Source organism: Porites lutea, chromosome 1 (assembly GCF_958299795.1).
Source record: "Porites lutea chromosome 1, jaPorLute2.1, whole genome shotgun sequence".
Classification (NCBI taxonomy): domain Eukaryota; kingdom Metazoa; phylum Cnidaria; class Anthozoa; order Scleractinia; family Poritidae; genus Porites; species Porites lutea.
In genome coordinates, this window is record NC_133201.1 from 50744877 (window position 1) to 50762179 (window position 17303).

At 37.9% G+C, this 17303-nt stretch overlaps 2 protein-coding genes across 2 annotated transcripts; both read right to left on the bottom strand.

Moving 5' to 3' along the window:
• Positions 1-326: 326 nt before the first annotated feature.
• Positions 327-4753, bottom strand: LOC140931713 (uncharacterized). Its single transcript, XM_073381475.1, has 3 exons — positions 4403-4753; positions 1096-1425; positions 327-788 (listed from the first exon to the last, which is right to left on the bottom strand). Exons 1-3 carry the CDS (start codon positions 4751-4753, stop codon positions 327-329), a joined length of 1143 nt encoding a protein of 380 aa, XP_073237576.1.
• Positions 4754-11041: 6288 nt separating this feature from the next.
• Positions 11042-14845, bottom strand: LOC140931722 (uncharacterized). Its single transcript, XM_073381480.1, has 3 exons — positions 14483-14845; positions 13039-13374; positions 11042-11512 (listed from the first exon to the last, which is right to left on the bottom strand). The coding sequence occupies exons 1-3, from the start codon at positions 14843-14845 to the stop codon at positions 11042-11044; spliced, it is 1170 nt and encodes a 389-aa protein (XP_073237581.1).
• Positions 14846-17303: the final 2458 nt, after the last annotated feature.

Consider the following 17303-nt stretch of genomic DNA (forward strand, 5'->3'; position numbering starts at 1 on the left):
CATATATCCCTGAATAAAGTTAAAATGCCCAACACCGAAATAAATAGAATGAACTGAATAAATATTAATGATTACGAAGAGAAGCGCATACAATGAAGCAGACTGAGTAACAATGTACCCTAACAGTAAACATAAGACTTACACAAAAGCAACATGTCATTAAACAAAAAAATCTTCACCAGCATCGAAAAATACTTTAGCTTTTTAAGGGTCTCTACAAAGTTCTTCTGCTAACCGTTGATCTTCCACTTAATACATGAAAACTGTATAATGCAGTAATTTAGCCTGGTAAAAGTCAACATGCACTGACTCGAGGTGACTTTATTTTACTGTCCTCCCAACCAGAACTGAGTAGTAGAGTTGGGACCTGAAGAACAGCGATGTAACGGATTTGCATAGGAATACGAACCAAAGTTATCTTCGCTGTAAACTGCTCCTTCTGTCGCGTTAAATTCGCAAAAAGTGAGGCCACTGTCTGTATGTAAAGCAGGGTAATTCCAGAGAGGTGCCGTACAGTTAAAGCATTCGTGTCCCCGTATGTTAATGAATTCGAACTGGAAGCAAACATTAGAAGGAGTGCCTTCCGGCAAGGTAGTTATATCGCAGTTTGCAAGGGATGTTCTCATGTAATCCGTGTACACAACCCCGTTGGTATCATAGCGACAAGTAGCTCGCCAGTGAGTGGAATGGGTTCTAAGCCACGCAAGATATGTAGGGTGTATCAGGTACGCATGCCAGTTTGGTTGATCGCGGATGATAGCATTGGTGTAGCCAGAAAAGATAATATTCTAGAAATCAAAAAAGAAAAACCGAATTGAAGTCACCTCTATTGTCCTCGTGACCTCGCTTTTATTTACTTTAATATATAATTATTTATTCATTTATTCAAAATGTTAAAAACCTACTTTAACAAAAGAACTGACTTAATCTGACGATTTCCACTGAAGTGTCCTTAATTTCGAAGGGACCTTAACATCCGACGGCGGCGACGGCAACGGCAACGAGAACGTCAAAAAAGCATTAGGTTTAGATAATAATGGTAATAGGACTGAGTGGAGTCCAATTCAGTCTGTAATCATACGAGTGAGTGTTTACCTGTGTTTGGGACAATCTGAACGACTGAATCAAGTTCCATGCAAACCCAGGCTCAGAGTCAAAGTCACAAAACACTTGGAAGGATTGATTGCTGTCATCAATGATTGTGTACAATCCAGAACTCCTTTCTCCTGCTGCTTTATAGGCCTGGCAGCTTTTTCTTTCAAACTCACAGTGTCTGCCAATAAACTTTTCACGGCAAGAACAGTTGTACCGAACACTCGTGGGCTCACAAATTTCTGTGCATGCTCCCCCATTTTGACAAGGATTCTTCTTGCAGCAGCCATTGACGCACGTGACATCACCATCACATGACTTCGCATGGTGATTCTAAAAAAGTGGAAATCAAAGTGTAATAATGCATAGTTAACATGCAGTTGTAAGATGTCTTCGAATATGCCAGCCTGGAAGTTTTATATGCGTAGTGCACATTTACGCCAATCTATGTACTAGACACCAGCCGAGAAAAAAAAAAGAAAACCTTAATTTTTTTATTACTTGGCAGTCTGACAAATGAGAGTGACTTTTTATGTGTATTCATTTCGTCTGGCCCGTGAATTTTATTCTATAATTTTATTCTTACATTGGTGAAACCGGCAGAAACCTAAGCACGCGACTGACCGAACACAAACGAGCTACGAAGAATGGTGACGTCAACAATCACATTGCTGAGCACCATTTAAAGACGAAACGTCAAATTGACTGGCACTCTGCGACATGTATAACGTATTCTACAGACTACTATCAACGTCTTACTTTAGAAAGCTGGTTTACTAACTTAGAACAAACGCCACTGAATCGTAGCCAACAGTTACCAGCGTCGTACAAACGACTTATTGACGAGATCAAGCAAAACTAACTACGAGAGAATGACAATTTGACTAACAACAGAAGACTGTTTAACTGCGACAATAGACGGATCGAAACACACCTATTATTGATTACGAGTCTTCATATAGCCAATGACATCACGGCTTAACTGACAGACGACCAATAACATCACGACGTAATTGACCAATCAGATCAATAACCAGAGTATAATACCATCAACTGACGTGATACAACTCACTTTGACTCTGAGGATGACTACCGCACAGGTTGTCGAAACGTCAGTCACTGTCAACACCTATTCAGGACTATGTTCACCCGGACGATCAAACTCAACCTATATTTTTTTGAAATGACTCCTGGGTTCAAACCTTTCACAGTTCTATAAATACTGTTTCCAAAATATATCGCCTTCTTTTCAAAGAGAGAGTGGGTCAAACAGAGCGAGATTAATAAAGCGCTCGTTATCAGATTAGTGTTTTTTTGTTCTTGCTTTAATTTTTTATCACATTTCCCCCCTTTTTTTTCTTGCAATTTGGGATAAATGAGCACTTGTAAATTTTTCAAAGACCACAATGTTTATTCTTAATTGCGCACGAAATCATGTGATACCCTACACAAAAATGAACGTTAATTAACCTATGCAGCCCGCCACGGGATCGAGAGCTCTATATTCGCAGGCTAGCCAGGCTCAGGTGGCTAGTTCCTAGCAGTAAGATGGTCACTTTATTTGTCCTGGTTAACGTATATCATGAAACGAAGCACAATATCACGCCAGCTTCGCCCCATGTAACAGGGGCACCTAACGACAATTTTCGGAAAAATATCTGTTCGGAAGACGATTTGAGATCTAGAATTTTCGGAACATTTGTTGTATTTTTTTTTGCTTGCCTGCCTCTCCTAGCATTTTCGAACATCTAAGAAATGGTAAAATTGCCCATTTTCAACGGATTTTTACCCTAAAAAGGTCACCTAGAATTTTCGGGAGCCTTTTTTCTGGCTGAAATTTTCGAACAGGTAAGTTTTGATCCCTATAATTTTCGGATCACCAGACTTTCAGTTAGGAATTCCGAACAGATGAAAAATTTATAGGGGATAAAAATATACCCATATCCACCGTTGAAATACTAAAATACGTTTAACAATGCTATGTTTAAGTGGTTTTGAACCATATTCTCGTTGGGTGCCTCTGATGTAAGGGAATTCAAAAACGTATTGAATTGTAGATTCCAAGCTGTGGATTCCGGATTCCAGGAACTGGATTCCGGACTTTGACGGTGGAACTTGGATTCCAGTTTCCAATCGTTAGTGGTATTCCGGATTCCAAAGCCCAAATTTCCAAATTTCCCTGATTCTGAAATCCGGGTTCCCTTACATGGAGGGACCAGCTGCTTCCGACCACCATTCCATTGGACAAAAAGGATTCCAAATTTAGAGGCATTTTTGCCATATCATAATGCCTAATAAATTCAAAAATCTTTCCTGTTTTTACATTTTCAGGTATACGATTATCGAATATGAATTGGTCCTGGGCCAAATGACCGGAAACGCCGTTTTCTAGTGAAATGCAAAATGACCCACTTTGAAGCATTGGAAGAATTGTTTGGAAAAAAATTCATTCTCGAAAATGCTTTTCTTAATTAATTATTTATAGCGGAAAGGTAATTAGTATAAAGTATGACTTGTTTTGAAATTGTTAGGCATAGTTTGAAGACGAAATCGAGTCATAATAACAAAGAAGCATATTTTGAGATGAAAAGCATTCACCCACTGACTACATTTTAGAATTAAGATCTCCTCAGAAAAACTGTAACAAGCTTAAAGCTTGCACAGATCTTCCTGCTACTACTGATACGTTTAAAAAAAAAATTAAAAAAAATATCACACATTTGAAGCAGTGTGTTAGTTAGTTAGTTAGTTAGTTTTTTTTTTTATAGAGACTGCAAAAATAAGCCATTTTTTTCTTTCCAATTAGAGGTGACAATTCGCCCACACTCAGTTAATAGGATTTTTTCAATATAACCGGGCTTATACAATTTATAATACATTTACGAGATATTCAATTGAAAAACAATTATGACATTGACTGCTTAAAAATGGGTTCGATACCATTGGTTATATCAATGACTTACTTTTTAGAATCAATATTAAAAAGCCAGGTATAGGAATTGCCCATCAAATATTTCAGTTATTGACTATTAAGTAAACATGATTGATTTAGGTGAAGTTATTTGTATTAAAAGCTTGTTTGTCTCACGATCGTGAAAGTAAAAACAAAAGCAAACTAAAAACATTTTGTTCTTGATCGCGACGTGCTTGTCTTCACCAGGCAATTCCCGAAAAGGACCTGCAGTACTCGGTCTTTGAAAACTTCGCGTTTAATAGAAAAGTAACTAACGCGAGAAAAACGTTTAGCGAGTCTATTCCGTACACATGCGACGAAGAAAATTGAGAATTGAGAGTTTTAAAACTATTATACCTTTTGGCTGAATTCCCTTCGAAGGTTGTAATAACGCGACCCTGGAGAACTTTTGAGAGAGCTCTGGTTTATAAAGTGGCTGCCTTCATTCAACTCGCAAACGTTTCCTCCGTTATTTTCCTTGTAGTTGAACGACAAACATCGACAGTCATCTACACACGAGCTGTGGCAATGAATTGCGTTTCTCGTTGGGGTCCTGTGAAAAACATGGTCAACTAACTCTGTGTTCTCCATGGCATCACCGTAGATATCGAGGGCATATGTTTGACATTTCCCCTCTCTACAGAGATCATTGGTTTTGACAAAGCCAAAATGGAGGAGTAATATTATCAGCACTATGTCTACTTCCATCTCCAAACATGACATTCGCACTCTTGTCCTGTAGACTGTAAGTGTCAAGGCAATGAAAGTGGGTTGATTGTTGGTGTGCGTGTATATGTTATATCTGTGTTAATGTTTAATTTATTAATAATTAACTTCATTTTGAAGGATCTTATTTCGCCTATCTGACTTTATTTGCAAAAACTCAGCTCCAGAAATTACAGCCATTTGGCGGGGACATGGTCAAAAAGCGATAATTTGAATCAGCTTGATAAACCCGGAAATTACACAACAGCGGAAAAAGGGTTACGGTAGTGTTGGACAAGAAAAGAAAAAAGAAATGGCAGCAGCTGTTTTTATAATGGCTTCATGAGAGATAAGGGTTTTGACGACAAAACATATATTCTGGAAAATAAGCTGGTCCTGGACCAAATTACCAAAATCGCCGGTTCCTAGGGCAAAATGGTCGAATTCTCGACATCGAAAACTGTCGAAAGTATTTATTAAAACCAACTGATTGTCTCTAAAGTGAGCTTTAATTTTTTATAGCCTCTTATGCTGACGTGGGAATTATAGGAACGACGCACGAAGCCCTGAGGAACGGCTTCACGGAAGATAAAATTAAAGTTTTGGCGACAAAAAGTGGTTAAGCAACAACGCTTTAAGCGTAGTAACGTTGTAAAAAATCGAGCTAGATATATTCTAAAAAAATGAACTGGTCCTGGGCCAATTGCAAATAACCAAAACCGCATGCAGGTTTCTAGCTAGCCCAAATGGTCTACTTTGCAACATCAAAAGAATTCTTAAAAAAATTGGTTTTCTCTAGAATGGGCTTTAATTATTTATCATGGAAAAGCAAATACAGTAGAACCCCGATAATTCGAGTTCGGATAACTCAAATTTCCTTTCCCTTGATCAAAAAGCCACTGAAATGTACCCCGATAACTCGAATTCTGGTTCTTTTAACTCCACTCGGATGCTATCTCATTAGCTCTTGTTGTTGTGTAAAGGTAAAGACACTAAAACTACTACTTGTCAACTCTATAGCAACTTGATTTTAATCACTTGAAACGAACAAATTACGATTTATCGTATAAAAGAAGGCGTAATCATGTTACCGTTTCCGATGAAATGGTTTAAATTTACACTGCACCAAACACAAAAGTGCTGAAAATCAGTAACTATTGATTCTAAACATACCAAGTTGAATTTCGAAATCGATCCCAATAACTCGAACCTTCGCTAACAGAGTTCGAGTTACGGGGGTTCTACTGTATTAGTAAAATCCAACTAGTGGTCTATTATCAATTCTGCGTTCTGGTTGGTGGAAATGTTACTAGGCTATATGTTATAGCCCACTAATAGCGAAAAGCGCCGGCTTTGAAAACCAAAACAATGGCGGCTGAATCGCGTTTTGCTAGCTAATTAAAAGTTGTTTTGTCTCGATATTTTTGACCAAGTAGTTGGATTTTACTAAAACAATTCCTTTTGCAGTCCTCATGACGTCTGAGTCAATAGCCCATTCGGTCTTCGGCCTCATAGGCTATTGACTCAGAGCCCATTAGAGCTCGAAGAATAATTGTTAATTAGTTTCCTACACCTTCGCGGGAATTATAAGAACGAGCTTGAGGCACGAAGCGCTGAAGAACGTCTGCGTGGGGCTAACTAGGCAATTACCAGCTTTTTTTTTATATCCATTTGGAAATTAATGGTTATCCCTGTAATCTGATTGGCTCTCAGTCGGTGTGATTTATTCACATTATGATTTTGCTCTTAATCACATCTGTTCTAAATGGTGTCATTCATGTTCCAAATCGCGTCATTTCTGTTTTAAATCGCACTATTTTCGCTCTATATTGCATCATCTCTAATTCGGCTACAAAATGAGATGTACAATTATATAATTCGTGTCGTGCGATTTTGGTCTGAAATCATACTCTTGTGATATTACAATCACGCGTATGATTTCAGACCAAATTGTACTCCACTAAATTCAGTTACCATTATTAAAATCCTGTTTTGAAATTGCATTTACGCACACGCCTTCGTCTTGTTTTGAAATTGTTTTAAGAGACGTATTTTAAGATAATGCAATGATTCAAACTAATTTATATACAGTATTACAGTATACATTAAAACAGTTTTGAAATGATGAGTATAATTTCACTCTCATGGCTCTGTGGATTCTTTTAGTTTCGAGGGTGTTGAGGCATCAAATGTAATAAATGACCCTAAATGTAATAAAGGTCCTAAGTGTAATAACTTTTGGCCCTAAATGTAATAAAGGTCCTAAGTGTAATAACTTTTGGCCCTAAATGTAATAAAGGTCCTAAATGTAATAACTTTTGGCCCTAAATGTAAAAAAGGGTCTAATAATATTATATGTGTAATAGGTTTTAGCCTAAATGTGATGTATGTAGTATAACAGCCCCAAACTTGATAAAGTCCCTGACTGAAACATGCGACGGTCTGATGCGATATTAATTTCATAGCCAGCTGGCGATTCACTTTCTTCGCCCTATTGTAGTCTTCATAGATATTCATAAACTTAGAAAGCGGCTAGAGCGCTCAAGAAGTAGGAGAAACACTTATAAAGTAACTACGTCTCGATCGTGTTTCCTTAAACAAATGGAATCTACACAAAAGTTTTCAAAATACAGTAGTAATTAGTAATTGAAGGAAGTATTAATGTTCATTAGAAACAATCGTAGTAAATTAACTACTTTTGCCTATGGGGTTTTTTAGTGTTGCGCCCAAAAAAGAAATGGTTTATTTTATTATTTTTTTTAATCATTTTCCAAAAGAGTATGTCGGTCGGTCCATACAGAATGCTGTGAACACGAAGTTATATATAAACAGCCAGGTATTAAGGGTAGTATATCTTGATAGTTTTTGTGACTTCCTAACTTTGATTTTAATTTCTACCAGGAGTACTTCTTGAAGTGAATTTTTATGCTAACTTTTTATCCAGGATTTCACTACATGAATAATAATAAGTTGTTACTCAAATGGCTATATAGGGGTTCTGCCTGGGGTATTTAGTGTTTGATATTCCCTAGACACATTCTGGCGCTCAGTTAACCTGTAATAAGGCTGAAAGCAAACACTATGAAATCTTCTTATGACCCTAAGCATAATAAGAGCTGAAAGAATTACACTTAGGACCTTTATTACATTTAGGGCCAAAAGGTATTACATTTAGGACCTTTATTACATTTAGGGCCAAAAGTTATTACAATTAGGACCTTTATTACATTTAGGGTCATTTATTACATTTGAGGCCTCAACAGAGGGCTAGGTCTTGATACCTTTCCACCATCTCCTCCTCAGTAGCAAGTATACTTTGGTGCGCTGGCTCAGCAATGTCGATACGTGTCCACTCCAGTGTGTCTTTGCATACTACGGTAATATCTTATCGATTGTACTTCAGCCGCTTGTCCGTAAAGAAAGTGATATCTCAAGTTATCCTCACTTCTCTATTCTCTGAAAGTGGTAAGGGTTGACGGTTGTACCACTTGTCGGTACCCTCTAACCCATACTTTCTGCATAGCTCTATAGGTAGGAAATAAACTTTGAAACTCTTGCCTGTTAAACCGTCTCAAGGTAATGTTAAATTCATCAAAAAGGAGCTACGACAGTCAACGTGGGAAAAATTAACCTTTGGTAGTTCTAGATCTATATAACGGTGCTATCCGAAAAACACGCATTGTGCGCTTGCTCGAAGACAATCCCCCATGTTTGCTCACATTTCTGTAGAATACTGTTAGTATAATTGTTTTCCTAATAATATAGTATACTTTAGCCGTTGTTTTGCAATGCTAATACTGCAATGCTAATACTGCTGCTGCTACAACCACTACCACTACTACAACTACCAAAAGCACTACCACCACCACCACCACCACCACCACAACCACAATCACTATCACTGCCACTACCACTACCACTACCTCAACAAAAATGAATACTCTTCATCCGTTTAGTAACACCAGCTAAAAAATTTAATGAAATACGGAACTTAGTCACGTTTAAATAAGAAATCAAAAACTTATGATTACATGAACTAGGTCGATATCAGATCGATCATTTGCCCAGAGAAAGTAGATTATGTTTATTGTGTAAGTTAAATCAAGTTGAAAGTGAAACTCATTTCCTCTTTCATTGTCCTTAATACTCTTCGTAGGGACAAGGATTTTTAAATAAAGTGAATGACATGAGAGTACCTAACATTAAAAAAAAGCAATAAAAGAAAGCATAAAACTTCTCATGAACTCTAACGAATATCATCATAAGTTATTAGAGGAGACTGGTTATGAAAGACAACAAACAGCTGAAACATCAAATATAAAAACAACGGTGATGTAGTTTCTGTTGGAAGCTCCGTGAAGGTGTACAATACTTCGTTTTCTGTTGGCAAATTGTGACGCAATAAACTAATGGGACGTTTTTATTGGTCAATAAGATCAAAATGCTAGGAATGCTATTGAACTTCGTGCACCTTCAAGTCCACAAAAACATATAACAAAAGCGTCTGACGGGTTTCATAACAATTCCAATCTATTAATCATGTAAATAGGCTAGTAATGAAATTCATTTCCTCCTGTATGATTATACGTAATAGCGGAGCGACCGCGCGCGCAGCGGAAAAGAAAATTGGCAACCCATGGATCCGAGAAAATTTGGTTATCACGTTAGCGTACGACCGAAGGGCTACTGTCCGTACAGACTCTGAGGGCAGGGGTAAAAAAACTCAGTAGCGTAGGGTAGGGAAGAGAATACCGCACGGGTACCTTGCGTTTCGTTTTGGCCCAAAACTAACCATTTTAGGGGCAACTAAATTTGCCCGAGTAAAAAATCTAGATTAATGTTTCTTGTGCTAGACTGACGACAACATTTTGCGAAAAAGGTTTCCTATGGCTTTGCCTTTTGCTTGATCACGCTTTTGGTCACGCTCCAGGAGTAACCTATTCTTTCCTTCCCCCTCTTGGTCAAATTTCGACAGGTGAAGTCATGAATGAAAACTTATGAAACATCAAATAAATAGCCCTTAGCCGGGTCTAAAAGCAAAGCTCTCGTTGATATTTATATTTAACTCGAACGAAATATAAAATCGTGTAATGCTAGGCGGCGACGGCAACGAAAACGGCCAAAATATTCAGTAGGTGTAATTAGCAAAAACAACAACTTTGCATGTGCAGCACACTTTTTTGTACATTTCTTTGCCGTGGTTATGCACGACTATAAGTGAAACTTCCAGAAACTTCCTCATTACGCGAGTTGTATGGAGGAAATGTCCGGTATGCGTTCCTGTCAACTTAATTTGTTTTCACTGCAGCTCATTTTCACCTTGGTGGCCGCTAGCATTTTTCATTTTCTCACCGCCGCTATAAAATTTTCACTTTTTTCTTCCAACAAAATTGGTCGTCTTTGTTTTTATCTCTCGCTCTAGCTCTTTCTCTGTTATCCACGTCAATGTTAAGATTTGTAAAATAAGACGAAAGAAAGAATCGGCGTTGTTGTTTTTTATCTCTAAAAGTCCGGGTGGCTATGCGCAGGCGCTTATAATGCAAAATTTCACCCCGGCTTACATGAACAGGTGTACGTATGTACGGACGCGTACGGACGATTTTCTTAGAACCAAAATTTATTGGATGTATAGGCAACCAAATTTTCTTACCAATGGTAGTACTACTACTTCTACTACTGCTGCTATTACTTCTACTGGTATTGCAACTGCCGCTGCTACTGCTACTTATTAACTACTACCACGACTACTACTACTACTACTACTGCTACTACTACTACTACTACTACTACTACTACCACTACCACTGCCACTACCACTACCACTACCACTACCACTACCACTACCACTACCACTACTACTACTACTACTACTACTACTACTACTACTACTACTACTACTACTACTACTACTACTACTACTACTACTACTACTACTACTACTACTACTACTACTACTACTACTACTACTACTACTACTACTACTACTACTACTACTACTACTACTACTACTACTACTGCTACTGCTACTGCTACTCTACTGCTACTGCTACTGCTACTGCTACTGCTACTGTTACTGCTACTGCTACTGCTACTGCTACTGCTACTGCTACTGCTACTGCTACTGCTACTGCTACTGCTACTGCTACTGCTACTGCTACTGCTACTGCTACTGCTACTACTACTACTACTACTACTACTACTACTACTACTACTACTAGTACTACTAGTACTAATACTACTACTGCTGCTGCTGCTGCTCCTCCTCCTCCTCCTCCTCCAGGGGAATTGGTTTCACTGACCCCCAAGCCAGAACTGGGTTGTAGAAGAAGCATTTAAGGAACAACGATGTGAGGGATTAACAAAATCGTACAAACCAAAGTTGTCTTCCGAAAATTTTGCACCTGCTAAACCATTGAATTCGCAAAGAATCGAGTTACTGTCTGTATGCAGAGGAAAAATACCTTTTTCATTCCACAGAGATAAGGTACAGTTAAAGCATTCATTTCCTCGGATATCAACGAACTCGAATTGGAAGCACGTGCCATGTTCAGTTTGTAGAGTAAGTATGTTACAATCTCTTAAAGATATTCGCATGTAATCTGTGTACTTAACTCCGTCGGTATCATAGCGACAAGTAGCTCGCCAGTGAGTGGACTGGGCCCCAAGCCATGAAAGGTATGCTGGCCGGATCAAGTAAGCATGCCAGTTTGGTTGATCGTCGTTGGTTGCATCTACGTCAGTGTAATCAGAGAAGATAACGCCCTGCAAAGAAAAAACTTCATCAAAAATTTAATTTATCAAGTCAGTCCAATTTACTGTCACTTAGCCGTATCTAATTGTGAAGAGAACAGGCCATTTCCGAGTTCAAAAACTGTCTCTTTCAAAACGAGGCTAAGTGCAAATTAAACCTTTCCTTTGATCATGAATTTTCAATCTATGTAAATAGTATAGGTAATAATTTAACGTATTTTTATTTTTATTTAGGGTAGACCTCATGTTTCCTTTTCATGATGTATTTTATTTTTGTTTTCTTATCTTCTCGTTTTTGTATTTTTATACACTTTTGTATGTTGTTAGACATCATGAATAAACCAGTATTATATTGTATTATAAAATAACTAAGATAGTACGCGCGCTCTGATTGGCCGAGAGGCGTGTTTGCATGAGAGTATGTAAACATGGTTGTGACATCAAGATGTTTCGCTTTTCGCGCGCTAATCACGCAAGCAGGAATTTGAAAAAAGGTTTTGAGTTGAAAACCTCAACAAGTTTACTTTATTCACCCATTTCCTCGTCGGCTGAAACTTGGAAAATCTTTAGAAACATGCTGTGTCAATTTTTTTTCACTTGAGCTGACATTTTAAGCGACAAAAAAACCGTATTTTGGAAAGCATATTTTTTGCAAAACAGGGACTGCTTCGTGTCAGGAGCCCATCAATGGACTCCTGTTCGTGTACAAGACTTCGCGACTGGTATGAATTTGTCTTTTAATCAGTGCTCTAAACAAGAGAGTTTTGCTTTTTTTCTCGGGAAAAATATTTTATAAAAGCAATAGACAGTTATGCAAACCCGAGACGAAACTGTCTCGATTTCTCCCAACCCCTCTTGCGTTTATATCAGGCTATGCAAACATGGAAAACGTTTTCTATTGCTTAATTGCATTGCACGTAGCCTCGTTTTGGAACAGAAGCTTAGTGGCAACTCGTAAATGATCCATTCGGTGGTCCGAGACTTTAGTTAATAGGCTGATTTAGCAACAAAACGGGAACGTCAGTTGACGACGGGAAAACGCGCGGAAAGGACTAAACACGACTTCCGGTGCCCAATTTGCCGCTCTGCCATTGGTCAAGCCAGTTGTTTAATTTGCACTCGCCGTCGTCAACTGATGTTCCCGTTCTGTTGCTAAATCAGCCTAAGATGTTGGAAAGAAGATAGATGCTTTTGTAATTAGGATGACTCCCACCATAAACGACCAAAACCTTGCTCTCTGAAATTTGCGTCAAATCGTTTATTCGCATCGGTCATAAATGCACGCAAGCAATCGCCTAAGGAAAGCCTTTGAGCCTTGGAGGACGCCAAATACGTCTGTGAGAGGATCGAGTTCCTCCTACTCGAAAGACTTGCTTTGCGCTATTTGATCGTGGAAAAAAAAACGAGCATAAGTTTAGTATAAGCCACAGCCACAAAGAAGAATCCTAGACGACCTTTTTGCTTTAATTGGTCATTTTCATCTCGAAAGCATAGTTGAGGTTGTGAAATACATCTTAAGGAAACCTAACGCTACTTACCTTAAAAATGTCTTTATTGGACAAGCTGAACGACTGGATCAAGTTCCATGCAAACCCGGGCTCAGATTCAAAGTCACAAAACACTTGGAAGGATCGATTGCTGTCATCAGTGATTGTGTACAATCCAGAACTCCTTTCGCCTGCAGCCTTATAGGCCTGGCAGCTTTTTCTTTCAAATTCACAGTGTCTGCCAAAAAACTTTTCTGAACAAGAGCAGTTGTACCGAACGCTGGTGGGCTCACACATTTCTACGCATTTTCCTCCATTTTGACAAGGATTGTTCTTGCAGCAGCCATTTACGCATATGACGTCACCACATGAGGTCACACTGCGTCTCTGAAAAATTGATTGATATAGAAATAGAGATGCGATGAGAAATATGTAGATCACTAGAACCAAAGTTATTCATGGGAACTCACAATAAAAAGTATGTGATGAGTGATAGTGGAATTCTCGAGCCGTGACATAATAGATAAGGCAGGAAATCTATTGAGATTTAAAATTTTTAAGTAATAAAACCTTAAAAGCGCTTTTAAAAAAAACTGTTGATTGACTTATTTTCCAACACTTATAGAGTCATGTTGAGTGATATTCAAAACTATTTGAATGTCCTATTTTAATCAGCGAAACAGCGTTATTTGCCGTGTCAAGAGAGGCACTTGTATATCATCAAGATCTTATTTATTTATAATAAAGCCTAAATTGGTATTCTAACAAAAATGTGGTAGTCTACGTTATTCAGAACAGCCTTTCGTTTTATTTCAATTTGAATAGTTAAAAAGGGACAAGCGATCACAAAGTGGTTCATGAAAGGCAATTTGAAAGATCTTGGGTCAAGCTTAGGCCTCAAGAATTTGTTTTTGGTTGAACAACTCATAGAGATCAATATGTTTGTATTAATATTTAAAAAGGTTCAAGTAAATTAATTCTAATCTGAGAAACCCCATCATCATAATATTGTCCTGGGATTTCTGATTAATTGCATGTTTGTAATATTCGTCTTCTGTTGAAGTCTCATGTGATGTATCTCGGTTAGTTATTTACGAATGCTTTATTCTTGTTTCCTCGTTTTTGATAAAAACACTTCTTTAACTCATGACAACTTCGCTTGGCCAAACTCTGATAGTAACCATGGCTTTATTTAACCAGCAAGAAAGTGTGTATATATTTTTTGATAAATCATGAAGCTTATACCATGGAATTGGAATTTAAAGGAATTCGTCTCTGAGACTTTTTGAGAAAAAAAGAAGAGAAGGAGTTAACCCTTCGCGAAAAAACAGTTATTGAATTATTGAGATTGATAGAGATTGATATTTTCAGTTTTACCATGAAACTTTTCAAACTGAGCATGGATATGAATCAAATTTAAGACCACCTAAGAGCGTTCGTTTAGCACTTAAAATTATTCTTCACTTATCATTTGGATTAGCATTATCCATAATACCTCTTGGCTGAATTCCCTTCGAAGGTTGTAATAACGTGAACCCGGAGAATGTTTGAGAGAGCTCTGGTTTATAAAGTGGCTGCCTTCATTCAACTCGCAAACTTTTTCTTCGTTATTTTCCTTGTAGTTGAACGACAAACACCGACAGTCATCTACACACGAGCTGAGGCAATGAATTGGGTTTATCGTTGGAAACTTGTGAAAAACATGGTCAACAAACTCTGAGTTCTCTACAGCATCTCCGTAGATATCGAGGGCATAAGTTTGGCACCTTCCTTCTTTGCAATGGTCATTAGCTGTGACAAGCTTCAAGAACACTACAAGTTGTAGTAGAAGAATCATTGGAATGCTCGCTACATTCATGTGTTTGGAATAAGGTTTTGCCCCTTCTCTTTCACGCTTATTTCATTTAAGTTCAGTAGAATGACACACTCTGACTTGTCAGCGTCGCCTTTAAAAATCTCAGCTTCCTGGCACACTGCACTGGGATTGGCCACAAGCTGAAGTTTACCGAACGTTTCGAGAAACTTCAATTTATTTCTTAATGTTTACACTTGTTTCATGACTATTTAATGGGCTTTATTATCACTTGAAAGATCATTGGACTTATGTACAGAATAAAGATGATGTGAACTGCGGAAATACAATAACAAGGTTATGATCGTCGCGGTGGTAACTGCAATTTAAGCAATTGCAAATTAACCAGAAAAGAATTTCGACGGAATTCGAACCCATGGCCCTTGGCCTCCGTATGCAAGTTAGGCAGTTCTGAAATCAAAGCCTTAAAAATATTTACCAGTAAGCTTAAGCGGGATTTGAACCCATGACCTCTGCACGACACTTGGGTGTGGTGATCTTATTATTGAGGAGTGTAACTAAGGCATCAGCTTGATATGTTATAGTTTAGAGCGCTTAAATGACATCCGGAGATTAACTGCATTTTGACACTCATCATGTAAAGCACAGCTGTTCGACTTGTATTTGTCTGAAACAGCATCTTTAAAGATATCGAGAGAGGCCCGTGTATACCTGCATGATTTTCTTTCCTTTTACAATAAAAGAATTAACATCTTCTAACAAAAATATTGTAACCTAAATAGATCATTCAGGATAGCCTTTCCCTTCATTTTAATTTGTACCCTTAATTCATTTTTATATCTAATTGAAATGAGACACACATATCATGCAAAGTGATAATAACTGAAAAATTTATTAAAAGAATTGCTGCAGTAAAATCAATACTGAATTGGTGAGCTAAAAAAAAAATTTACAAGACTAATTTGAATCAAAATATACTATAAAAATACTACTAATTTACCTGGATATTGAATAATAATAATAATACTCATAAAAGTTTACTTAAACTATCTAAATGTAAAAAAATGAATCTGTCCTCTTGGTCCTACAAGTAATTGAGCCATTAAATAGAATAAATTTCTGGAGATTTAAATAGAGGATGGTCCCTAGATTTCATCTTTTCCCGTATATTTACAGCATGAATCTTTCCTTCTCTCTTGCAGTTTTGGCAAGCTTGCTTGACCCAGGGCCTCCGTAAAGGATTCCTCCGCAGGGAAAACTATTTTAAGCGCCTTTTTTGGCACTGAATGACTCTATTACATTAGCCAAGTAGTCTAGGATAGATTGTCACACGGGCACAGCGTATTCTAAAACTGGTCATATCGTAGTAAGATATACTTTCAGAATCATATGCTAGCTTTGCTAACATCCGCTCTACGCAGCACCCTTAGAGAATACGGTAATAGGGGATAGAACAGTAAAGAAACGCAACGACATAAACTCCGAGAGATTTGCGGTTAATAAAGGCTCAAGTAGTTTTTTTTTTCATAGAGCGCGAAATGCAAGTTTTTAACGTAAAGGGTTTGATGAATTGAAGCGAGTCTGAGAAACCCCACTATCATAATATTGTTTTATTGTTTATTGATTGCCTCTTGTTTTGCAGTATTAGTCACGTGTTGAATTCTCCAAGGTAATTAATTATTAATTACTCTTGGTTACTGATTTATTGTCTCAGTGATTCATATTCTGTTACTGAAACTTCTCAAACTGACCACCGTTTGTCTAGAAAATTGAACTTGGCGAGTACATGCTGAGCCCCTACTTTTTTAATTTTCTGGATGTGACTTAACACAAACAGTCATTATATGACATCTTCATTCCAAACGTAAAAAAACTATGCTTTTAATCTACAAACTGATGAAAACATGAAACATTAATAAAACCAAAATTACATTTTCATTTGATTACTAGATAAGGATGAAACTTGTACTGACAAAGTGAAAAAAAGTCTGACTTATAATACACGAATCCTGTTGAAGTCCGTTCACTGAACAACGTCTGTCTGCGGCCGGGTAAAATTAGGCTTAGCAGTCGTCAAGATTTGGTCCGCGTCACATTGCTGTTAGCTTGTGGTGCCATAGCGGTGTTTTGGGTTATGGTTGATTGTTAAGGTTAGCAAGTCTGTGTTCTCAAGTGGACCTTTGGACTGAGCAGGGTCAGCTTATGCGGCAGGCAGGTTTCTTGGGCCAGGCTTTTGAACTGGTAGACAGTCCCTTTTAGACTGAATTGCATCACGCAAGTGGATTAGGCTTCTGCGATAAGTGGGTCCATTGACGTTAACCAGGTAACTAAGAGGGGCTATACTCTCTAGAACAACTCCAGGCTTCCAGTCGCTACGGATGTTCTTTAACTCGTACCGGTTGCCCAGTTACTAGTCAGAGTAGGTAGCTGCTTGGCACCATGGTCATGGTATTGCTTAGCTATTTGTCTCTTGCGCATAACCCCGACCAGGGCAATCGATAAA